Below are 25931 nucleotides of genomic sequence, written 5' to 3' on the forward strand. Positions count from 1 at the left end.
ACCAGAGCTGAGCAGTGCTCTGGTTAAATAAAGAGAATAAATAACACCAAAATACAGGTACTACAGGCAATTTAAAGATGACTCCAGAAACCTGAAAGGTCATTAAGTGAAGTCCAAAATTTCTTATCAGGCAGACTTGAAGGAAGATGTCTGGTTAATTCTATTCTGCTTATTATGCAGAGTAGCTGGCCAGCTTTAGTATGACTAGATGTAATAATTTTATTGTAATTATTTGGAAGCATGAGGTAAAAATGGAGAGAAAAATGAATTTTAAGTTTTCTTCATTTTTCAAGTTTGTTTTCTCTTTGCTCTTACTTGAAATGGAATGGGTACTACCTAGTTATGGCCATCTGAACTACCATTTCATGTTTTTCCTGCCAATCTTTTTGACATGTTTTTTTTTTTTAAGAACTAAGATTGTATTATTTCTCCAGAAAACGATAAACTTTAAAGATATCTTTCAACCCTAATACCTATAAATCTCTCCACTGGCTGCCTTTACAACTCCAAGTGGATTTTGGTCTGCTTCCATTTTTATCTTTTATCTTTCCTTTACTACATAAGCTAAATTTATATTTAGGACACATCTATAACACTGCCTCAAGGATTCTTACACAGCTGTTTAACTGATAGAGACTGAGGTTCCATACCCAGGATGACTGCTTCCCCAAATAGTATGCATTGTGGAGTTAGTCAGAATAATACTTATGACTGAGGTTTGATATAAAGAAAGGGGAAAGTAAAAAGGGACAGCCTGTCTAATATGGATTACACTTCTAATATGGCCTGAGGGGGAGAAGGTAACCTTAAATTAATTGGGTTGAAAGAACACCCGAGGTGGGGGTAGATAGCATAATGGTTATACAAAGAGACTCTCATGCCTGAGACTCCAAAGTCCCAGGTCCAATCCCCCACACCACAATAAGCCAGAGCTGTGCAGTGCTCTAGTATTTGCCTCTGTGTCTTTCTCTCTCTGCATCTCTCTCAAAAATAAAGTAAATAAAATACAAAAACAAACAAACAAACAAAAAACAACCACTTAACTGCCAATGAGCTGCTAAAATTGAATTTGGAAAATAAAAACTATCAGGGACTCACATCCCTCATTACTGAATTACAGTAATCCCTAAATTACTGAAGTGTAATTTAAGGCCTACTATAGGATTACTTTCTAAGAAGAAGTTCAAGGAAGTAGGGAGATCTGATCTGAAAGGCCATGAATTCTCCCCACTTGCCCCTAAATCCAGTTTTTAGTTTACTAGCCTCATTTTGTATCTGTATAAATGTCCTAGAAGACACAGGCTAAAAGTGGTTGATTTGAGTAAAGATGAAGTGCTTCTGTGACAGGTTCAAATGGCAAATATTCAAATAATGAATATTTTCCCTTTTTGCCATGAGAATTATCACTGGTACTCAAGAGGATGCCACTGAAACCCTGTTGGCTTTTTTTTTTTTTCCCCTCCAGGGTTATTGCTAGGCTTCGATGCCTGTAATACAAATCTACTGCTCCTGGAGGCCATTTTTCTCATTTTGTTACCCTTGTTGTTGCCTTTGTTGTTGTTATTGTTACTGTTGCCATTGCTATTGTTGTTGGGTAGGACAGAGAGAAAGGAGAGAGGACAGAGGGGGAGAGAAAAATAGATACCTGCAGACCTGCTTCACTGCTTGTGAAGTGACCCCCTACAGGTGGGGATCCAGAGGCTCAAACTGTGATCCTTATGCTGGTCATTTTGCTTAGCACCATGTGCTGTGCGCTTAACCCGCTGCATTACTGCCTGCCTCCCCCCCCCCCCTTTTTCTTTTTTTCTGATAGAGACAGACAGACTCCTACAGGGATACTCCACCACTTGTGAAGCTTCCCCTCTGCAGATGGAGAGTAGGACCTTGAACCCAGATCCTTATGTACTACAATGTGTGTTAGCTACCCTCTGGACCCCATTTTTACATAAACTGGTATGACAGTGTTTAGCTATCTGAGGCAGCAGGTCCATGTTGATCTTCAAAACTAGCATGGAAGTGACTTCTTTTTTTTTCTTTTCTTCATTTCTAGTGTTCTAAGACTTGTGGGAGAGGGGTGCGGAAGCGTGAAGTCCTCTGCAAAAGTTCTGACACAGGAGGGAATGTCTCTGAAAGCCTGTGTTCCAGCACCCTGAAACCAGCATCTCAGGAAGGCTGTGTGCTGGGACGGTGCCCCAAAAACAACCGGCTCCAGTGGGTCGTGTCTTCCTGGAGTGAGGTATGAGTTCAGAGGTGCTTACTGAGTTCACCTTCCAGATGCTTCAAGCTCCTTTCTGTTCTGCACATAAATCCTCCATTCTTCCCTCCTGATTTTTCCCCCACACCTTGGTAAAGCAGCCATTGCAGTGATCAGGCCTGTGCTGAAGAGATATAAAACTTTATAAAGCACTGGTCTAGAAACCCAAGTAAGCGGCATAAGGGGGTCTGCAATTTCCAGGGGAGACCTCAGGAGGGACCCTCATTAAAAGAGATTTTCCAGGACATGGGATTCTGAAGGATGAGAGGATTCAAAGGTAGGGTTAGTTCAGGGAGAGAGATGAGAGAATGCTGAGGTGGAGAAGGGTAGGATTAAAGCTGGAAACCGCCTCAGGTACAGGTCTTGAGGGCTGCAAGTGACAGACTGGAAATACAATAGATGCTGAAAATGTTTGGGGGAATAGATTAAATTTTAAATAAAGGAGTCAGAGCAATCAGATCTTCATTCCCAAGGAAGAGAAGTGATGCCCAGAGGCTAGCAAGGTGCCTATGTGGGCAGTGCAGTAATGAAGAAGATGAAAGCATTACAAGGTAGGAGAGCAGCAACATCTCTTGAAAGTCCCCAGAGAGGCGGGTTGGTGCCTACAGGCATAGGTACAGGAGGGGAGAAGAAAGACTTGATGCCGCCTGTATTTCTTGCCTGGGACATGCAGAGCAGTTCAGATATAAACATGAGAAAATGAGCCCAGCCCAAAGTACAAGTCAATAACCATGGGAAGAGATGGAAGAGACAAAGTATTATGGGGAAGTCCACTGTTTCAACACCTCCTGGATTTATTCCATCAATGTCCTTTTATTCCAAGTACATACAATATAGCCATCTTTCCTCTCCCCTGTGTTCTTTAAGAGGTATTATAACCTGATGGCTAAATGCTGAGAATGAAGTCTCATGTGCCCCATTTGAACATAGTCTCCAATATGCACTATGGGGTGACCTTGGGCTCTCCCTTGAGCATGACTTAGACTCATATGCCATTATCTGGCACTCAGTGTCGTCCCACATCAGAAGTACCTGTGTGCTCAGTGCCATCTGTGATCATCTTCTGTAGTGACACTGTTGTCTTTCTTACTGATAGTGTTTCGGTAGCAGCACACCCCATAGACAGCACACATTGCCAAGTAGAAGAAACTGAGCTCAAGCCCCCAGTCCCCCTTGCAGGGTGGTGAAGCAGTGCTGCTGATATCTCTCTATCTGCCCTTTTCCTCTCAATTTCTCTCCGTTTCTATCAAAAACAAAGTTTAAAAATTAAAATTAATCATGGTCCAGGAGGTGGCACAGTGGATAAAGCACTGGATTCTCAACCAGGTCCTGAATTCAATCCCCGGCAGCACATGTACCATAGTGATGTCTGGTTCTTTCTCTCTCTGCCTATCTTTCTGATAAATAAATAAATTCTTAAAAAAAAAAAATACAGGTCCAAGAAGGATGAGAGAGGACCTGGTAGGGGTTATATTGTTATATGGGAAACTGGGGAATGTTATGCATGTACAAACTATTGTATTTACTGTTGAATGTGAAATATTAATTCCCCAATAATGAAATTTTAAAAATTAAAATTAATCAAACACGTTTTCTCAATCTCTATCCTGTCTTTCTCTCTGCCATGACACAGCATCAGACAAGAAAGAGGCAAGGCAAAAACCAAAGTTACTTGTTACACAGTATCCCTTCTCTATCAGCTACCTTCACCTCTGCTTCCTAGGCTCAACTCCTCAGAGAGGTTTTTCAAGTCAGCCAGGACCCTCTAATGTTTATACCTAACCCGAGACCTTCACCCAAGCCCTGTGCTCTGTGCCTTGTCCTTCTCTAGGACTGACTTAGTCTCATTCACTCCTCCATAGTATCTGGTGGCCCTGATATTCTCATTTTGTTTCATGGTGTTAGGTTCTGTGACCCTGTCAAGGTTCTTCACCTGTAGCAATGAGGAACTGTGTTGCCTTTTTTGAGTGTGGGGTGTGTATGTGTGAGTCCTGTTGTCATCCCATTCCCCTAATTACCTGTGGGAGGTGTAGCTTAGACTGTGGGGCTTTGCATTCTAATGCCTCTTTTTCTTGCTTCCTAGTGTTCAGTGACCTGTGGTTCGGGCATAAGGAGGAGAGAACTGCAGTGCAGTGAAGATCTGCAGGGCAAATTGATAACCTTCCCTGAGCGAAGATGCCGCAATATTAAAAAACCAAACCCAGACTTGGAAGAGACCTGCAACCAAGGACTTTGTCCAACCCACCCAGTGTACAGCACACCCGCCAGATGGTATGCATCACCATGGCAACAGGTGAGCTGCTTTGGATTTTAGAGGGTTATACTGAAGTGTGAGGGTCAAATAAAAGGAGACATTCTACCAACAGCCCCTGTTAGAGACTTGACACTGTCCAGTTCTACCACCTGAGCGTCAGAAAACTGAGAGGACAGTATCGCACATCAAGTAACTAATCTCGTGTCTGTCGCATAGTGCTAATGTTCCCTGTTTCACTGCTTCTATCTATACAAACCACCAAGGTGGTATTTCATATTGCACAAGTGCTGCTCACAGTGTTGATTCACTTAGCTCTTTTTAAAATATTTATTTGCTAGTGATATAGAGGGTGAGAAACCAGAGCACTGCTCAGCTCTGGCTTATAGTGATGCTGGGGAGTAAACCTGGGACCTCAGAGCCTCAGACATGAAAGTCTTTTGTATAACCATTATGCTGTCTCCCTAGCCCCAATTCACTTGGTTCTTATGTTGTGTTTCTGAATAACAGTAGCTAATATAGGTCAGCTTATGAGGAATCACTTTGTTGTGTGCTCTACAGTGCATTCTCTAATCTAGTCTAACTACTCTAATCTTGCTTTTCTCTTAAAATTGTGTTTATTTATGTTAATAGGACAGAGAAAAATTGAGAGTAGTAAGGGGAGATAGAAAGAGACACCTGCAGCACTGCTGTGTCACCTCTAGTGAAGCTTTCCCCCTGTAAGGGGAACAAAGGGCTTAGATCAGAGTCCTTGCACATTGGTATGTGTGTGCTCAATGAGTGCCATGGCCCAGCCCCAGAAGCAGTCTTTCTAGAAGATGTTTTTGTGGATGAAGCAGGGAGAGCTCACATTTCAGTCAAGGACACCTGGCCAATTCTTCAGATGTTTGAGGCACACTTTTTCATAGGAGACTTAAATGACAAAAAAAAAAAAAAAGTAGTTCCAGTGGATGAACCAGGAACAATGACACCACAGTATCATTCCACTTTATACTCCCATGTGGTGCCAATGCTTGAACCTAGGGCCTCACACATAACAAGTCACATATTCTACTGGGCACTATCTCCAAGTTCTTGGTTGATACTTTGGTCTCTGTTTTGGCTCTTCTTTGCTAGGATTAGCATGTATGTTCAATCCAAAGGAACAGTATCTCCTCAGAAATGTAAAGATGTTTTGTTTTTTTTTTATGCAAGCTGACATTCTGTGGAAAATTACAGTGGTGTTGAAGTCCCCAGCATCCACCTGTGGGAGAACAGACTTCACAAGAGGCGTCTCTCTCTCTCCCCTTTCAATTTCTCTCCTATCAGATTTAAAAAAAAAAAAAAGTGAAAAAAATGACACTAAGAGCAGTGGCTTTGTTGTGAAGGCACCAAGCCCCAGAGACAATTAAGAAGAAAAGTTATGGCGTTTATATGGAGAGAGAGGTCTCTTTGTTAGAAGTTTGGTGGTATGTATGGTGAGTTGTATATACACATACATAGCCATGGAACTACATTCTAGTGTAAGCCAATAATTTAAAAAAACTGTTTTAGTTCTTGCAACAAATGTCACACAGCTCACCAGAGATGCCTCTAGCTTAAAGGTGCTGCCACCTTCACCAGGGCCTGGGTAAATGGTTCAGTACACATACTCATTTGACTCTTGAACAGCATGGGGGTTATGTTCACTGGTCCCTCTCCCCATGCAATCAATAATCTGTGTACAATTTTGACTCCCACAAAGCTATATTAAAGCCTTCTCAATAATATATGCAGTGGGATGACATATTTTCGTATATTATATACTGTATCCACACAGTTCAAAGCCACAGTGTTGAAGGTTCAACTATAGGTATGTGTATGTGGGAACTAGGAAGTGGAGGAAAGGAAATTAACATAATTACTTCTAATTTGTTGTACATGTTGCTGTGGAATTTAAAAAATGTTGATTATTTGACTAATTTAATAGGCTTGGAAATTCTCATGTTTTTATTTATATCAGCAAATAATTGCCAGCAGGCCAGATTGGTCCCCTGCCTGTGTCAATGCCACAAAGGTAGAATTAAGTCATAACCAAGACCAGATGGCTTGTAAAGCCTAAAGTATTTACTATCTTTCCCTTTATGGAGAAAGTATGCCAACTCCTGATTTAAACGGTGTGATGATGATCATTCAGCTACATCTGAATGTGGGAGTAATTCCAAAACTCTTACCTTTCTCACTCTAACATGCTTATTCTTCTCAAGTACCAGCTCATTGAGTGATACCTGTCCAAGACAAAATCTCCACCTGTCTGCAATAAAAAAAAAAAAATAGTAGATGAGGTAGTAGCTGTTGTAAAGCAAAACACAGAAAGAGATCAACTTAAAAAATTGCCTTTTCCGCTACTAACACTTAATTTTATTACAAACTATAGTGGTAAGTATTCATGAATGTGTCAGAAAAAAAATTGAAAACAAAACTTCAGTGGAACAGTGAAATGTTTGACTTCCATGAAGCTCCATATGTATGTACCATGCTAACTCAGAATTTGGCGGTAGTACTTTTAGAGGATTGGGGCTAGCCGGGTGGCACACCCAGTTGAGCAGTTCCATTACAGCGCTCAAAGACGCAGGTGTTTGGTTTTTGTTTTTTTCTGTTATTTTTTTTTCTTTTTAAGGACACAAGTTTAAGCCATCCCCACCTTCAGAGAGGAAGGTGCTTCACGAGTTATGAAGCAAGCTGCAAGTGCCTATCTTCTCCTCCCTTCTGTTTCTCTCTGCCCTATCAAAATATAAGGCAAGAAACAAATGGAAAACCTTTTTAGGGGATCATTTCATTTTCTCCCCTCATTTTTGAACTATCTCCTCTACCAGTGTATCATAAGTGATTATCTGGAGCGTTTTTAACATTTTATTTTTTAATGAAAGAGAGACTAGAGCACTGCTCAGCTCTGACTTAATGGTGGTGCTGGGGATTGAATCTGGAACCTCTGAGTCTCAGGCATGAAAGCCTTTTGCATAACCATTCTGCTGTCTCTCCAGCACCATCTGGGGTTAAGTACTATTGTTAATTGTCTAGATGGCTCTGTATTTTTGTCTGCATGCCTATGGCAACTTTATTTCTGGGAGGTGTCTTCTCTGTGAGTCACTGAACTGGGAGTGATTATAGGATGAGATAGTGATAGCATTTGCCTTCTGACTGGTCAAGTGGCTCCCATGGGTAGAAGTGACTGTAGTGCACAAGTAGCTGGCTCTGGACAGGCTCTGTCTGACCAACAGGTGTGATAGCATGGGCAGCAAGTGCCGGATTCTTACTGTATGATGTCACTGATCTACAAAAGATACCCTCCCGCTCATGCCCCCCCTTTACCTCTCTTGCAGTGCACAGTTACCTGTGGAGGTGGCGTGCAGACCCGAACTGTCTACTGTCTTCAGCAGGGCAGGCCTTCCTTATACTGTCGGTTGGAGGAAAAGCCTCCAGTGCTGCAAGCCTGTAATACAAACTTCTGTCTGGCTCTTGAGAAAAGAGGTAAAGTACCCCATGCACCAGCCACTTGACCTTGTCTTTAGGATTTTTTTTTTTTTTCCAAAGTCCATGATCTTTGGTTATACCAGTTGGAAATTGCAGGCTCTAGGGAGTGTTGTTCCCTGCAAAGCCTGTGCAGACTGCAGCAGGGAAGTCTGTGCTCCAACTGATTTTGTTTACATGGCAATGTACATATCGTAAAATATTTTAAAAACAATTATTTATTTATTTATTTAAATAAGAGGCAGCAAGAAAGACCAGAGAACTACTCATTTCTAGCTGATAGTGGTGCTGGGGACTGAACGTGGAACCTCAGAGCCTCAGGCATGAAAGTCTTTTTGCCAGACTATTAATGCTATCTCCTCAGCCCAGAAATTATAATTCTACGGTAAATATTTTGAAGTATTTCATTCTTATTTTGAAAGGGGAGAATGGTAGCCTTGCAAGTCCTATTTTAAAACTGAATTCTAGTTAACTAAAGTGAGAATAACCACTCTGAGTTATGCTAATTGGTGGAAATGCAAGAGTGAACAAGAGCTGCCCCCAGGAGCTCACATTTTAATTGAAGAAGTGGATAAGTGATGGTTGGTTAGAGCAAATATGTATTATCCTAGAAGGATGCCTTAAATGTTTGCTTAGTTCAAATCAGTTTGCATGAAGTGTACTGAGTACTGATGAAAAGTTGAGAAAAATCAATGATTTGAACGAGCTATACCATTCTCTGCTATCCCAGCTGATTTTAAAATAATTTAGCAAATGCCAGGAAATATACCTTCAATCTAATCTGATTTCCATGTGCTAAAATGTCATTCCCCATCATTTATCTGCTGACTTGTACTTTTATTCAGCCATTGCTTTTTCCAAGATTGTTCCAACAGTCTCCTACCTCACAATTTCCAGTTTGTGATTAATCAGATTCAGGATCATTCTTATTGCATATCACCCAAATTCCACACGCTGGGCATCACTTTTCCCTCCTCTGCAATCTCTCCTGTTTCTTTGTCCTGTTTCCCCTCCTGCATGTGCTATTTTAAGAACCATTCAGTGGCACAAAGCAGGAGGGCTCAAGGTTTTTGTTTGGTGGAACCTTAAGAAATAGGCTGAGGTCCTTATCCTAATGGGCTATTTCTATTTTCTCCTTTTAGAGGACCCATCCTGTGTAGATTTCTTCAGCTGGTGTTATCTAGCTCCTCAGCATGGTGTCTGCAACCACAAGTTTTATGGTAAGCAGTGCTGTAAGTCATGTACCAGGAAAAGCTGATCTCAGTGCATTTTCTAACATCATAAAGCCAGGGTCTCACCTTTTAGCCTCCAGAGAAGCCAACTACCTTTCCAATGGAAAGCTGAGTGCAGAAACCATTTGTGAGCTGCTATAGTCTTTGAGGAGGTGGCTCTGAATGCACTCGGTCCCCCAAAAGCACATGGTACTCAGAAGCACTTGAAAAATGGGAAGCAATGACAAATCAGACTTAGAAATAACACAATTTTGATTTGCACTGTTACACAAAAGGAGCCAAGAGTTACTCTGAGCTACGTTAAACATTAATTTTGACAAAGTGAGAATCTTGTCAACCTTGGGACAGATTCCCCCTTTGGACTTCAAAGGGTTCCATGGCAAAGACATTTATTTTGCAAAGGTAAAGACCTCTGATCAAAGAATGACACTTTGGACAATGAAATATAGATCCAACACTTTGCCTGGCTATTCCTTGCAAGCATATAGTTTGACTGAAACTGGATGCCCCCAACCAGGAATTATAAGAGAAGCTAAATGGTGCTCACACTTGCTTGCTGCTGGACTAGCAAGCTCCACGTGATTTTTATTTAGTATGTGTGTGTTGTTGAAAGCATGTTCTGCTTATGGAGAGACTCTGAGAGTATACAGTTCACAACATAAGAAGAATCCCAAAGAATAGTCTGAAAACAAAGCAACATGGACAATTTAAAGCTCTCTAATTAACTGATCTTCGCACTGAAAAAATAATAATAATCCCACAAAACTCATACAAAGGACAAATACTAATGCCGTATCTATGTTATCAGCCTCGTAAATTTGTGTGCTAGCTAAACAAGTACACAGGAGCCTCAAGTCTGCTCTCTGGGAATCAGAGTTGGTTAAGATGTTCATTTCTCGTAAAAAAAAAAAAAAAAAAACCCTAGGAGGGGTTAAATAGCAAAATAGCAGTATTTTGAAGGAGGAGAGACCATTTATCATGCTCCGTACATATTATCAGAGCTGCTTGGAAAATTAAAGACTGCTTGTGGTTTTTTTCCAACCAACTGACAAGTTTAAATTTGCCCTAGGATTTAGTTAACAAGAAAAAAGTCACAGTGGCAATAGAAAAAGTCATCTGTCTTCTTGTTACATTAATATTAATAAATCATAATATGCCAAGACCCTGAACGAATACAAGTATTTTATAGTCTTTCAGAAGGTATTTTCAGTCTTTACAAGCCAGCTGTTGGTAGGCACTAATGAGCTTAAAATTGTTCTCAATTGGAAAAATACCACACTATTTTGCCAAAACCAAAGAAACTTACAAGAGACTGTATCCTTCTGTAATTTTTTTGAGCTGTGGCTATAAAGGGCATATTTATATAATTCTACTCTATTCCTCCACTCCTTTGATGAATGTAACCCAGTTTTACTACTTCTAAAAAAAATTTCAATTCAAGTAGGGATTTGCCAGCTCAGCATAACCAACTAGACAGTGGTTTGTTAAATTTAGACCATCCTTTGTTCCCATTCTAATTAAAATCATGCATTCTCAAAGCTCAGAAAAATAATGATTAGAATATTCTGTCTACTTGGTTTGGCCTAGAGTAGTGGCTTTTTATCACCAGTAAAAAAAAAATAATAATAAAAAAAAATGGGTCCATGCCAATACCACTTGCCTTCTGAAAATTTACAAGGCTACTTGTTTCTTTAAATTTGTCATTTTATTGTTTTATGGAAAAATTAATTTATTAATAGCCTATTATGTGATCTCACTTGCTTCTGTAAGTGATATTAACTCTGAAAAATGTTTAATAAAACCATGGGTTATAGAAAAACACAAAATATATGTAATATTTAATTATTTTATAAGTTTTATAATAAAGTGTTGTGTTCTTTATCTTTGAAACTTAAGTTCTTGAATAAGTTTTGTGATGTAAGTTATTTCCAAGGTGAACTAATGGTATAAATCTCAGAACAATTTTTCAATGAAAAGATGGGGTGATAAGATATTTATTAGCTGTTGAATTTTCTTGTTCATAATGTGATCAGAAACATCAAATGCTGAGGTGAAATAGGTGACATATATCATCTTGGAGAGAGATGAATTATTTTCTGTGGAATCATCTAAATGTTGGGTTGCTTCCCCTACCCCTCTATTTGAATGGCACTTTTGTAAACTGGGGGGAAAAAGGTGAAAACTGCTAAAAAGCAATTTTCAGAGTTTTCCAAATTTCAAATTATTACACCAGTGGAGAATAAAATCTATGTTGATGAAGTAGATTCAAGTGGCCTCAATATACAGTATTTTCCTCACATGTGTGATTAATCACATCCACATATATTTTTTAAATTTCCTTATTGGGGAGTTAATGTTTTACATTTGACAATAAATAGTTTGTACATGCATAACATTTCCCAGTTTTCCATATAACAATGCAACCCCCACTAGGTCCACTGTCATCCTTTTTGGACAGGTATTCTCCCCACCCCCACCCACCCCAGTCTTTTACTTTGGTGCAGTACGCCAATTCCAGTTCAGGTTCTACTTGTACACATCCACATATTTATATACACAAAATATTTCAGAGATAGGCATACATAAATAATCTCTATTTACAATTGTTATATGGCTTATGCTATTTGGCAAATAAAAAATTATGCATAAGAATGGAACAGAAGGTAGAAAAGAGAAGTTGTTTTTTGTACCTTTTGGTAATATCATTAGAAGCAGCTGTATATCGGTGTTTAATGGGTGCCAAGTACTGTGCTAAGTCCTTCATTTGTTACCTCATTTAATCCTTAACATCCCAGTTTGAAAGTCTATTCTCTTCCCTTTGCAAATGATGGTTCTGGGATTCAGAGAGATTTTATAGTTGGCCCAAGGGCTCATGGTCACTGAACTACAGTTGAAGGTTTCAGAGTTAATACTTAGAAAGCTATTTTCTCTGTCTAGTCTGCTATATCATCCTGGAGGTTGTAAAAAAAAAAAAAAAAAAAAAAAAAAGGACAGCTAGGTCTTAGAACTCTACTCCAGGCTCCTGAGACATGTAAAAAGGTTTTGGCAATAAAGGATTTAACAATAAAGAATTATGGGCAGCTACCCCACTAGGTAAAGATAGAAACAGGCTGGGGGTATAGATCTACCTGCCAATACCCATGTCCAATGAAGAAACAATTACAGAAGCCAGAACTCCTACCTTCTGTACCCCGTTAAGAACTTTGGTCCCTACTACCAGAAGGGTGAGGGGAAGGTGACCAGAGCACTCTAAACTCCAATTCTATCAGGACCCAGAGAGAAAAGTGGAAAAAGGAAAAAAAAAAAAAGGTACTCAAAAATGGTATGTGTGACTTAGATAAGTTAATATTTGCAAATATATATATACATATTTATAGAAATAACAGTCAACCCATATCTGTGATCTTGAGAGAACTAATGCTGTTTCCAATGAAGGGAGTGGGGACACAACTCTGGTGGTGGGAAAGGTATGGAATTACACCCCTGTTATCTTATACTTTATAAATTAATATTAAATTACTAATAACACTTTAAAAAAGAATTATGGGAAGAATTTGGATAATGCTGATGGGAGATAACCCATTATTCCTTGATATTTAAGAACAAGCTACTGAGGGTTTTTGTTTTGTTTTGTTTTGTTTTTTCCCTTTAAAATCTGTTCCTCCTGGGATGACAGTATTTAGACCATAGTATCTGGAGCCTACAATGCCAAGGATGGAGAGAGGGCCAGAAAGAATTCAGGAATTATGGTTTGGACATGAGTTCCATACTCTTAAGGAAGATGACCTTATCTCACCTTGTAACATGCAAAAAAAAAAAGTTTATGGAAGTAATAGCATAGAATTTATACTATATACCATATAGGCTAAGTCTGTAGTTGGCTTTACTATCTAGATCTGCTTAAGCATACTCTGACATTCACATAATAAGATTGCCTATGGAGGCATTTTCTCAACATATTTTCATCTTTAATTGATACATAATTGTATTACTTAATGTAGTGTGGAAAAGGCCATCGACTTCTCTGATGGTTTCTTTTAGGATCTGTACAGATGTGTGTATAGACCTTCCCTTACCTTTCCAATACTATCTTCAGTCTTCAGACACCTACCTCTGTGGTCCCCACTGATGAGGATATAACTCCCTCAGTCATTCGCAGAGCTGGGTGATTGTATCTTCCTTCTCCAAACAGAAAGGAGAAGTGGTTTATTCTGTTACTCTCTCACTCTCATGTGAGTTCTTGGAATTATATAACACCTCTACTAAATAACTTCAGTAAAAAGTATTTGAATCAAAAATATTACTTAAAAAAGCAATTATTTGGGGATGGCAGTGGCAGTGGTTTATCTGGTGGAGCACACATGTAACCTTGCACAAGGACCCCTGTTCAAACCCTCTGCCTCCACCTGCAGAAGGGAAGCTTCATAAGCAATGCTGCAGGTCCCTCTCTTTCTCTATCCCTCTCTATTTCCTCTTCCCCTCTCTATTTTTCTCTGTCCAATTAAAAGAAAAGATAAAGGGAAAATGACCACCAAGAGTGGTGGATTTGTTGTGCAGACACACAGCCCCAGCAATAACCCAAGTGGCAGTGATAAATAAAACTTTCAATAACTTAGTTAAGTGAGAAATCTACTTTATTTGCTGTAAATAGAAGGCATCCATAAAAGTAACCTCACTTGATACTATTAACATTTAAATTATTAATGTTTAAAATTCTTTATTTTAAAGTCAAAATCAGCAGGTAATTTCTGACATTTCAAATTTTTAAGCAGATGTAAATACTGAGCCTTTACAATCTCAGTGAAACAACTTCTAAATCCAAGATTTGAAAGTAAAATCCACGTATAGTAACATTTTTAATCATCACTCCACTCATCAGATACAGATTTTTCTATGTCACCTAACCACAGAATTCATGTTCTCATTCTGTACTGAATCTACTGTTTCATGAGAAATGAACCACTTCCAATATGGCATGTTTTATGAATATGTCAAATGAGGGTCAAAAATGTGGGGATGACATAAAAGAAAACATTTCAGTGATATTTCAAACATTTAAAATCTTTAAATGTAATTCCCAAAACTAATTTCACCATGAAATGCTTCTGAATTCACATGTTACATGTTTTAGAAAGCACTATATGTCAAAAATATAATTGCCAGTGAATATGGAATTTTTATTCAGATTGTCTGCTTCTGTATGGTACTGTCATCATATAGATTAATTACTCCTGTGTGCTGAGTCAATTTTTCTCTCCCCTTCACAGAATGTATTCACACATATATACATCCCTCTTGAGCTAAAGTATTTTTTTATGGATTAGGACATCAACAAAAGACCATTCACAGTGATTAATATGAAATATGTGCAAATTAACTAAAAGTTACTGTAGTTTATTAAACTCATAGTTGAAACCCCCTCCATGAGAAAAAGAAGACTCTTTATAATTCCTCAGGAATATTCAGCTTAGTATCACTAAGCTTATGAAAAAGGCAGAATAATCTCTTAATAAGGTTATTTTTATCCTGAATCTCAATTCATACTCCTACATAGAAAGGGCAAGTTATGTTTAATTGAGCCTTTGATGATAGAGTTAAATTTTGAGAAACTCACACTGATCAACAAATTTTTCTCCATAGCAAAGCCATCAAGACAACACCAAGATTTTTTTTCCCTGAACATGTCCAGTTATTTGTTAAGTTTCAGCAAAGTCCTTAAAATTACTTGGCATATGTTCAGACCTCTCATCTTGCTTTGAACATCATGGAGAAATACGGGCAAGGTATTTTCAAGTGTTGTCCTAAACTATGATTGGAGATGAATACAGACAAGTTCATCTTCAAATCATTCAATAACAAATTCATTTATCTTTCATACCTGAGACTCCAAAGTCACAGATTCAGTCCCTGGCACCACCATAAGCCAGAGCTGAGAAGTGCTCTGTTTAATATGCATTTGTAGCTTCTTAATATATAAATAGGTTATAAATATAACTTATTGTTAGTTTCATGAGCACAAGAGATTCAAGAACTGTTACCAGCATCCTAATGGGGATGAAAAAGAGGTAGGAACATTGTAGCCACTGTTCCCCAGTTTCCCTTATTTTAACTTCCCTTTTCCACTTATGACTTTGGCCTCACCCTACATACATTAAGGCATCACCTCATGTCACCTACTGTTGCACATACCAACACACACAATTCTAGATGAACACTGTGGCACTCCCTACCCCCATAGCTGATAGACTTCCTAAAACTGGTGTACAACACAAAGCGTGGTGATTTCACAGTAACACTTCAACAGTCAGGGCCTAGGAAGACATAGCCTTTGAAAGGGAACCTGGGGGCTGGGTGGTGGCTCACCTGGTTGAGTGTGCATGTTACAGTGCACAAGGACCTGAGTTCGAGTCCCCAGCCCCCCACCTGCATGGGAAAAGCTTCACGAGTGGTGAAGCAGTGCTGCAGGTGTCTCTCTCTCTCTCTCTCTCTCCCCCATCCTCTCAATTTCTGGCTGCCTCTATCCAATAAGCAATAAATATGATAAAAAAAATTAAAAAAAAAGAAAAAAGAAAGGGAACCTGGGCCAGGGGCTGTTCATGGTAGAGAAAAGGCCCAAGCATGTTTACCCTGATTTCCTCCACATTCTCTATTTCCCTGTGGCTGGAGCTCAAGAAGGACTGGACAGCCCCTCCTTAGCAGAAGGCCAGCTCTCCTATTCTTGAAGACACTTGGTTTCATAGACCATGTGATTTAAAAACTCTCACCTTAGACCTATGTGAAAGGCAAACTGGATCTTGAGCAAGAGTCAAGACTAGCATTTCTCAATAATAAGCTACATCTAGGGAGATAGCTCACAAAGTAGAAGGAGTACCTTACCATGAATGCATGAGGCCCTGGGTTTGAGCCCCGGAAGAACCAAGGACAGCATAGGGGACCTCCATGGACAGAGGAGTGGTGCTGTGGTATCTTTCTGCCTCTTCAGTCTATAACAATAAGAATGAAAAAAAAATGGCTCCAGAAGTAGTGGTATTGTAAAAGTTCCAACACTGCATATAATTTTTTAAATAAAATACATCTCAACCACCTGAGGATATTTTATATATTATCTGTGCAGACCCAACTCTAGAAATTTAACTAAACCTAGGGCTTAGACTTGGGTATTTATAGTTTAAAAGGCATTCCGACTTCTCAGAAGAATAGTTGGATGGAGAACCATTGGCTCAAGACAAATCCAGGGTGATAGGTGTTATGGAGGTCAAGTAGTCCCCTTGCTGCCTCACCACCTGTATGGCTTTGTAGGGATCTGGACCCAACCCAGCAAACAAAGGGATACCTTTTAGAACTTGTTGCAGGGCAGGCTTGGTGATAGTTGATTCCTTCAACTGTTGTTTATCTGGGAAGGTTTTTATGCATTAATATAATCTGGAAGGCAGTATAGCAGGATACAGTAGTCTTAGTTGAAAGCCTTTCTCATAGAGCCTTCAATATATAACCTGACATTCTCTTCTGGCCTTTAGTATTTGCATGGAGAAATTTGCTGATAATCTTAATGGGTTTTCCTCTGTATGTAACTCTTTGTTTTTCTTTTGCAGCCTTCAGGGTCCTTTCTTTATCCTATTGCTTTTCATTCTAAATATGATGTGTCTCTAGGTCTGGGTCAATTCTGTTTGAGACTCTGGGCTTCATTATGTTCTTAATATTGGAAAGTTTTCAGCTATTATTTCCTGTAGAATGTTTTCTTCCTCTTCTTCTCTTTCTTCCTCTGGCAACCAATAATGTGTATATTACTTCTTGAGTAGTATTTCATTGTGTATATATATCACAACTTTCTTTTTTATTATTTTTTATTTATAAAAAGGAAACATTGACAAAACCATAGGATAAGAGGGGTACAACTCCAAATAATTCCCACCATCAGAACTCTATGTCCCATCCCCTCCAGCTTTCCTATTCTTTATCCCTCTGGGAGTATGGACCCAGGGTCATTATGGGAAGCAGATGGTGGCTTCTGTAATTGCTTCCTCGCTGAACATGTGCATTGACAGGTTGATCCATACTCCTAGTCTGTCTCTCTCTTTCCCTTGTGGGGCGGGGCTCTGGGGAAGTGAGGCTCCAGGACACAATGGTGAGGTTGTCTGTCCAGGGAAGTCTGGTTGGCATCATGCTAGCATCTGGAACCTGGTGGCTGAAAGAAGAGTTAACATATAAAGCCAAACAAATTGTTGACTAATCATGAACCTAAAGGCTTGAATAGTTCAGATGAAGAGTTGGGGGGTCTCCGTTTTGTAGATAGTAAGTAGGAGTATTTTAATTATATTCCAAAGGGGCTGTGACTATACTAGTTTTGTTTGTTTGTTTTTGTTTTTTCACTATGCCTGAAATCTGATATGCAGGTGGATCCAAGTTATTGTCTGGGGAGATGATGTCATGGCTGGAAAAAGGACAAGAAGGCTGGATCTGGGAAAAGAGTAGCTTCCAAATATGGGAAAGATGTATAAATATTGTTGACTATAAACCCTATCGATTTGATTTGGGGCCCATATTCAGCTTAAGAGCCTATGTGACTTCTGCATCCCTGTAGATCTGAGCTCACATTCTATGGTTATGAGTAGGAATGTTCCAAGCTGCCCCAATTTCAGGACCCATCTTCCTTGGGTGGAGCATAGAGTATGTTGTCCATCCTCCCTTCAGAAGATATGGAACATTCTCTATCGTTGTTGATTCAATTTGAGGGCAAGGTCCTGTGGGGGGCCCACAAAGGGGTCTATTGTATTGTTCCTGATAGAGATGAATAGTAATATTGGGGAGAGGAATCTATTCGAGGTCTAGGCCCATTCTATCTGTTTGGGAATCTTTCTAAGCCACTCATCTGTTGTTGACATCTAGGCTGCTTCCAAGTTTTAGCTGTTAGTAATTGTGCTATTATGAACATAGGCATACACATATCTTTTTGGATGAATGTGTTTCGTTCCATAGGATATATCCCCAGGAAAGGAGAATTGCAGGGTTATATGGTAGGTCCATTTTTAGCCTTCTGAGAGTTCTCCACAAGGGTTGGACCAATTTATATTCCCACCAGCAGTTCAGGAAGATTCCTCTACCCCCACAGCCTCTCCAGCATTTGTTGTTTCTGTCCTTTGTGGTGTATGATATTCTCACAAGAATGAAGTGTTCTTAATTGCATTTCTCTAGCAATGACTTAGAACATTTTTTTCATGGCTGTTGCCTTTTGGATCTCTTCTTTGGTGAATATTATGTTAATATCCTCTCCCCATATTTGGATGGGGTCAGTTTTTTTTTCTGAGTTTGGTGAGCTCTTTATATATATTTTTGTTATTAGCATTTTGTCTGATATATGTCATGTAAAGATCTCCCATTCAGTTCGTTACTCTTCAGCCAGGCAACCAAATACCAGAGTTAATGTGTTGTGGTTTTTATTATTTCTTTTTCATAAGAAAAATGGGGGGGGGGCAACAATTGGGAAGTGAATGAAATCCCTAGCCCCATGGGCAAATATTGTATGATATCTATGTTTTTTGGAGAACTAAACAGCACAGGAAGACAATTATCTTCCTGAGATTCAGGCTTAAGGCAGCATGCAGACACTGTTCTGTTTTCTGTCTGGTCCTAAATTGACAAAAGGTATATTAATCAACTTTATGAATCAGGCTAACTGTCACTTCCTGAAAAATTGCCAAAAAAGGTGTTGGCTGACATGACTAAATGAAAATGTTAACTTAAGCTTTTGTACAAAAGAAGACAAAGAAATGGTATCTTTGGTAAAATAGGGAGGAATTGGAAGCATGATGTGTTCAGCCACACTGAAATATAGACGTCAGTATGGCTCGGGCTCGTTCAGGGGTCTCATCTTTGTTTAATGGCTGATTTCATTTATTCACAGGTTGTTATTTCTATTACATTGTTTGCACATATTTAAAATGAAGATGTCTATCTGCATAGTCTGGAACCAGCTGTGGAATAATTCAGCCAATTTATTTGTTATGAGGCCTACACTATCCAGATATTTTATTACCTGCAGACAAATCTATTGAGAGGACAAACATTTCACACTTTCTTTTTTTTAATTTTTTTAATTTTTTTTTAAAAAGGAGACATTAAAAAAACCATAGGATAAGAGGGGTGCAACTCCACACAATTCCCACCACCAGAACTCCGTATCCCATCCCCTCCCCTGATAGCTTTCCTATTCCTTAACCCTCTGGGAGTATGGAACCAAGGTCATTGTGGGATGCAGAAAGTGGAAGGTCTGGCTTCTGTAATTGCTTTTCTGCTGAACATGGGCGTTGACTAGTCTATCCATATTCCCAATCTGCCTCTCTCTTTCCCTGGTAGGGTGGGGCTCTGGGGAAGCAGAGCTCCAGGACATATTGGTGGGGCTGTCTGTCCAGGGAAGTTTGGTCAGCATCATGCTAGCATCTGGAACCTGGTGGCTGAAAGAGAGTTAACATACAAAGCCAAACAAATTGTTGAACAGTCATGCACCTAAAGGCTGGAATAGTGCAGATGAAGAGTTGGGGGGTCCTCCATTTTGTAGATAGCTAGTAGGCATATTTTAGTCATATTTCAAAGGGCCTGTAGCTATACTAGTTTTTTTTTTTTTCTCTGAGCCTGAAATCTGATATGCAGGTGGATCCAAGTTATTGTCTGGGGAGGTGATGTCATGACTGGAAAAGGGACAGAAAGCTAGATCAGGGAAGAGAGTAGCTCCCTAATGTGGGGAGAGGGTATGAATATTGTTGACTTACACCCCATCGATTTGATTTGATCTGGGGCCCATATTCAGCTTAGGAGCCTATGTGACCTCTGCATCCCTGTAGATCTGAGCTCACATTCTGTGGTTATGAGTAGGAACATTCCAAGCTTCCCCAATATCGACCCATCTTCCTCAGGTGTAGCATAGAGTATGTCGTCCAGCCTCCCTTTAGAGGATGGAACATTCTCTACCGTTGTTGATCCAAGTTGAGGGCAAGGTCCGATGGGGGGGGGCACAAAGGTGTCTTTTTTGTTGTTCCTGATAGAGATGACCTGTAACAATGGAGAGAGGGATTTATTTGAGGTCTAGGCCCATCATGTCTGTTTGGGAATCTCAGGACTCCCTGAATAGGCCCCCAGCTAATGGGGTTCACACTTTCTTAGAGGTTAGGGTTGGTTTTCATGCAAAAGGTCTGACACTGTCACATTCATCCTTTTCCAGAAAAGCTTTCTGGATTTTTCTTTTTTCATTTAAAACACATTTCCTTTTCAACAAGCATCTATTTAGCATCAAGAATATGTGAGATCCAAGAATAAATGTTGAGCTTGGTAGTTGGGGAGGTTGAGCAGCAGCAGAGTGCAGGATATACATGTGTGAGGTGCTAAATTCAGTCCCTAGCACCACATATGCTGGAATAATGCTCCGGTTCATGGTTCTTTTTTTCTTTTTTCTGTGAGATCAGGGCCTCACATATGTGTATTTTCATCATGGTGGAATACTTTTTTCCATTTAGAGAGAGAGAGAGAGAAAAGACATAAGAGCATCAAAGCTAAGTTGGGTGGTGGCACACTGGGTTAAGCCCATGTAGTACAAGTGCATCAAGGCTTCCTCCACTGCCGTAACACTTCCCATGCAGACATCTTCCATGGCGAGTTCTCTCTCTCGGGCCTGGTTTAAAATATACAGAAGAAAGAAGGATAAAAGGGCCAGGTGGTGGCACATCAGGTTGAGTGCACATTTTTTTAAAATTTATTTATTTAAAAAAGGAGACATTAACAAAACCATAGGATAAGAGGGGTACAATTCCCACCACCAGAACGCTGTATCCCTTCCCCTCCCCTGATAGCTTTCCTATTCTTTATCCCTCTGGGAGTATAGACCCAAGATCATTGTGGGATGCAGAAGGTGGAAGGTCTGGCTTCTGTAACTGCTTCCCCACTGAACATGGGCATTGACAGGTCAATCCATACTCCCAATCTGTCTCTCTCTTTCCCTAGTGGGGAAGGGCTCTGGGGAAGTGGAGCTCCAGGACACATTGGTGGGGTTGTTGGACTGATTTTTTAAAAAATTTTTTAACAACAAAAAAACAAATAAGGGCAACAAAAGGGAAAAACAAAAACAAACAGAAAAAGAATTAAGTCCATTATTAACATTTTTTGCATGTTATCCAGGTGGTTAGGTAGGTGGTTCTGCTGAGCAGAGTTTTCCTAAAAGTCTATTTCCTGAGTCTCTCTCTTTTTTTTTTTTTTTGGTGTATTCTTATTTATTTATTTATAAAAAGGAAACATTAACAAAACGATAGGATAAGAGGGGTACAACTCCACACAGTTCCCACTACCAGAGCTCCATATCCCATCCCATATCCTGATAGCTTTCCTATTCTTTATCCCTCTGGGAGTATGGACCCAAGGTCATTGTGGGTTGCAGAGGGTGGAAGGTCTGGCTTCTGTAATTGCTTCCCCGCTGAACATGGGCGTTGATCCATACTTCCAGCCTGCCTCTCCCTTTCCCTAGTAGGTTGGGGCTCTGGGGAAGTGGAGCTCAAGCACATATTGGTGGGGTCATCTGTCCAAGGAAGTCTAGTTGGCATTGAGTGCACATTTTATAATGCACAAGGACCCAAGTTGAGGTCCACTACCTGCAGGGGGAAAGCTTTGCGAGTAGAGAAGCAGTGTTGCAGGTATCTCTCTGTCTCTCTCCCTATCTATTTCCCTCTTCCCTCTCAATTTCTGAATGTCTCTATTCAATAAATAAGAATATGAGGGGAGTCGGGCGGTAGCGCAGTGGTTTAAGCCGGTCCTTGTTGCAAAGCACAAGGACCGGCTAAGGAACCCGGTTCGAGCCCCCGGCTCCCCACCTGTAGGGGAGTCGCTTCACAAGCGGTGAAGCAGGTCTGCAGGTGTCTATCTTTCTCTCCCCTTCTCTGTCTCCCCTCCTCTCTCCATTTCTCTCTGTCCTATCCAACAACAATGACAGCAACAACAATAATAACCACAACAATGATAAAACAACAAGGGCAACAAAGGGGGAAAAATGGCCTCCAGGATTAGTGGATTCATGGTGCAGGCACCAAGCCCCAGCAATATCCCTGGAGGCAAAAAAAAATTAAAAATAAATAAATAAGAATATATTATATATACATATTAATTAGAAGAATGAATATGGGATGATCTCACTCATGCACAGAAATTGAGAAATAAGACCAGAAAGGGGAAACATAAAGTAGAACTTGGACTGGGTTTAATGTATTGCACCAAACTAAAGGATCAGTGTGTGTGTGGTGGTGGTGGTGGTGGGGGTTCTGGCCCTGGTACATGATGGTGCAGGAGGACCTAAGCTGGGGATGAAAGTGTCTTGCAGAAAACTGAGAAATTCTGCACATGTGCCAATAATATCTACTGTAAAGTATTCATCCTCCCAATAAAGAAAGAGAAAGAAAGATCTTATTTCTGATCCAAAATGACCACATTCTTGAAGCTATCAGGTCCTTATCTGCACAGGCAATGAGAAAAAAATGTATAAGGTCAAAGTCCACGGATTTGTTATTAATTCTTCACTTTAAATTTACCCCAATCAACATTTGATAGGGCTTGCTTTCTGTTTGTTTTATTATCAATATCTCATATGCAAATGAAGATCAGATGTGCTTTTCCTTGTTTAAAATAAAATTTAAAAAAATTAAAGTATTAAGCAAAGAGTGAATCCAGAGAAATGATCCACCAAGTAGGATGCGTGCCTTACCATGCACATGACCCAGGCTCCAGCCCTGACACCACATTCAAGGTGCCACAGTACCTGAGTTTTTTCTCCCCTCTGTTCACATTTTTAATTTTTTATTATCTTTTAATCTTTTAATTTTTTATCTTTTTTAATTTTTTATTATCTTTAATTTTTTATTATCAAGCCCCTGGTTCCCACCTGCAGAGGGAAAGCTTTGCAAGTAGTAAAGCTATGGTGCAGCTTTCTCTCTCTTTCCCTCTCTACCTCCCCCCTTCTCTTCCAATTTCTGGCTGTCTCTACCAAATAAAAATAGTAAACTTTTAAAGAAAAAAAATCTTCAGCTGGAGAAAGAGCTCACTTGGAGAGTGTGCTGCTTTGCCACCTGTACAACTGAGGTTCAAGCTCAGTTCAAGCTGTGGTCTCTTCCCTTTGGCATTCTACACCTCTTTGTCTCCTTGTCACTAAGGGAGGGCAAATTTTCTAAAAAAAAAAAAAAAAAAAAAAAAAACTGAGAAAACAAAGAATAGTGAAGAATTAGCAGATGTTTCAGTTGAAGAGATCTGAAGAATAAAGAAAAGTTTTAACGATTCTGAAGCTTTTCAGGAAATAGCTTGATAAATGGGTTCACTGGTGGCTGAGACCCCCAGAGCCTGGGATCCTCTAAGCCAGGGCCGCCAGCCTGCTGGCACAGGTACCCGGCTGAGGTCTTCAAAGGATTGAGTGCTGGCAGCCTGGGAATGGCCAGCTACCAACCCACCCACCCCCTTTTCCCAGGGAGGGAAGAAGTTGTTTCCTGTGTGACTATTAATTAAATCCCGACTGGGTGGGCATTTTTAACGTCTTTTCCAGTGGCAGTCTTATTAGAGTTCATAGCTGAACTGCAGCCAGCCTCCATCAGGGAACAGGAAGCAACCTGTGACTGGAGCCAAAGCACTTGTTCTGCATCCAAATGTGCTCATCCAGGTAAGGGTCTGAGTTGGAGGTCAGCCTGGGACTCTCAATGAATCAATTGTTCCCATCCATCTCCCCTCTACAAGGTCCGGAAGATATGAAATAGGATTTGGGGGAGAGATTAGTATGCTGCTTTACCCATTGTCTATCTGAAAGGCACACTCCAGGTATTGTTTGCTAGCACAAAGAGTCTTTCAGAATTATTCTGTCAGGAATGATTTTTTTTTTTTTTAGAAGATTGTTTTCAGGAATTAGGTGTCTGGGTCTCCTAGTACTAAGTGGTAGGGAGATTTAGTAGTGATCTAGATCATCTTATCAGCTCAGATCACTCAAATGTTGGGTTTTATTGCCTTCAAATACAATTGTCAAATTACCACAAGCTAGGTTCATTTGTTTGCACATTTACTGCTACACAGAAGGAGTGGACTGGTATTTACTATGTGTCTAGGATAGTGTCTTCTCTAGTTCTCTCTCACACACAAATTCTGTTATTCTACATTCCTCTCTTTAAGGAAACTGAAGATCAAGAAAAGTAAATAAACCACTTAATAGTCACATAGAAAAAGATGACATCACTGGACTTAGAATACAAGCCCTTTTTTGGTTTTATATTTATTCTTTTTAAAAAAATTGTTGCTTCTTTATTTTATTTTTTTATTGGATAAAGATAGAGAAATTGAGAGGGGAGGGGAAAGTAGAGGAAAAAAAGAGACAGACACCTGCAGCTCTGCTTCACCACTTGTGAAGCTTTCTCCCTGCAGATGGGGACCAGGGGTCCTTGTGCACTGTAGTGTGTGCACTTAACCAGCTGTGCCACCACCTGGCCCCATTTTTTTTTTTTTTTTTACCGGAGCACTGCTCAGCTCTGGCTTATGATGGTACAGGGGTTTGAACCTGGGACTTTGAAGCCTCAGGCATGAGAGTCTCATTGCTGTCTACCCTGCACAGATTTATTCATTTTATGTGAGAGAAAACAAAGCACTCCTCAGGAATAAATCATGCCAGGGAACAAATGTAGGAGTTCACACATGCATGCAAGTCGACCTTCAGAACCACCTCCCCATCCACAGGATACAGGCCTATTTCAGGTGATTTTCACTGGAGAGAGAGAGAAGAGTCAATTAAAATAACCTTGACTTACAGGATTATAATAGCTTCTGGTACACAGACACATGAACCTTCATACATGCTGCTTTATACTTTTCACTGAAAATATAGTTTCAATTTCAATTTTTAAGCAAGCCAATGCTAGCACTGTTTAAAAACTACATGTGCAAGGACCTGGGTTCAAGCTCCTGGTCCCCACCTGTAGGGGGAAAACTTCACAAGAGATGAAGCAGGGCTGCAAGTATTCTCTCTGTCTCTCCCCCTTTCAATATCTCCTTCTCCTCTCAATTTCTCTCTGTCTCTATCCAATAATAAATAATTTTTAAAAAAATATTTTAAAAGGGGGGGGGGAGAAATTATTGTTGCATATTCTCATCTTTATGTTCTTCCTTGGAAATGGGTTTAATATTGAATACAGCTTTGGGCAGGGGTAGATAATGGTTATGCAAAGAGACTCTCATGACTGAAGCTTCCAAGTCCCAGGTTCAATCCCCCCACATCACTATAAATCAGAGCTGAGCAGTGCTCTGTTAAAAAATATATGTGTGTGTGTGTATAATTGTATATATATATATATATATATTCAATATATATATTGAATACATCTTTCAAAATATCAGTGAATTAATATTTATATTTCCCTGTGGAGGCTGGGTGGTAGAGCACACAGCTAAGTTATCATGTTCTTACCATGTCCAAGGACCTGGTTTCAAGCCCCTGGTCCCCACCTGCAGGAGGAAAACTTTATGAGTGGTGAAGCAGAACTGCAGGTGCCTCTCTTTCTCTCTCCTTTATCTGCCATTTTCCTTCCAATTCCTCTCTGTCCTATAAATAAAAGAAGGTGGGGGAAAAGGAAAATATAGCTGCCAGAAACAAAAGGATTTGTTGTGTAGGTACAAAGCCCCAGTTTTAGCCATGGTGACAATAAAATTA

At 39.9% G+C, this 25931-nt stretch overlaps 1 protein-coding gene across 5 annotated transcripts in view; it reads left to right on the forward strand.

The window, feature by feature from the left end:
* ADAMTS18 (ADAM metallopeptidase with thrombospondin type 1 motif 18) overlaps positions 1-25931 on the forward strand; it is a 213898-nt gene that overhangs the window by 180356 nt on the left and 7611 nt on the right. For 3 of the 5 annotated variants that reach the window (XM_007516646.2, XM_060185135.1, XM_060185134.1), the window contains 4 exons: positions 2051-2236; positions 4338-4547; positions 7847-7994; positions 9137-11107. In XM_007516646.2, the coding sequence (XP_007516708.2) occupies positions 2051-2236; positions 4338-4547; positions 7847-7994; positions 9137-9252 (660 nt within the window). In that variant the 3' untranslated portion in view covers positions 9253-11107. Of the gene's footprint in view, positions 1-2050; positions 2237-4337; positions 4548-7846; positions 7995-9136; positions 11108-25931 lie in introns of those variants that run through there. The other 2 variants (XR_009548253.1, XM_060185133.1) reach the window with 1 other exon arrangement.

Source organism: Erinaceus europaeus, chromosome 2 (assembly GCF_950295315.1).
Source record: "Erinaceus europaeus chromosome 2, mEriEur2.1, whole genome shotgun sequence".
Classification (NCBI taxonomy): Eukaryota; Metazoa; Chordata; class Mammalia; order Eulipotyphla; family Erinaceidae; genus Erinaceus; species Erinaceus europaeus.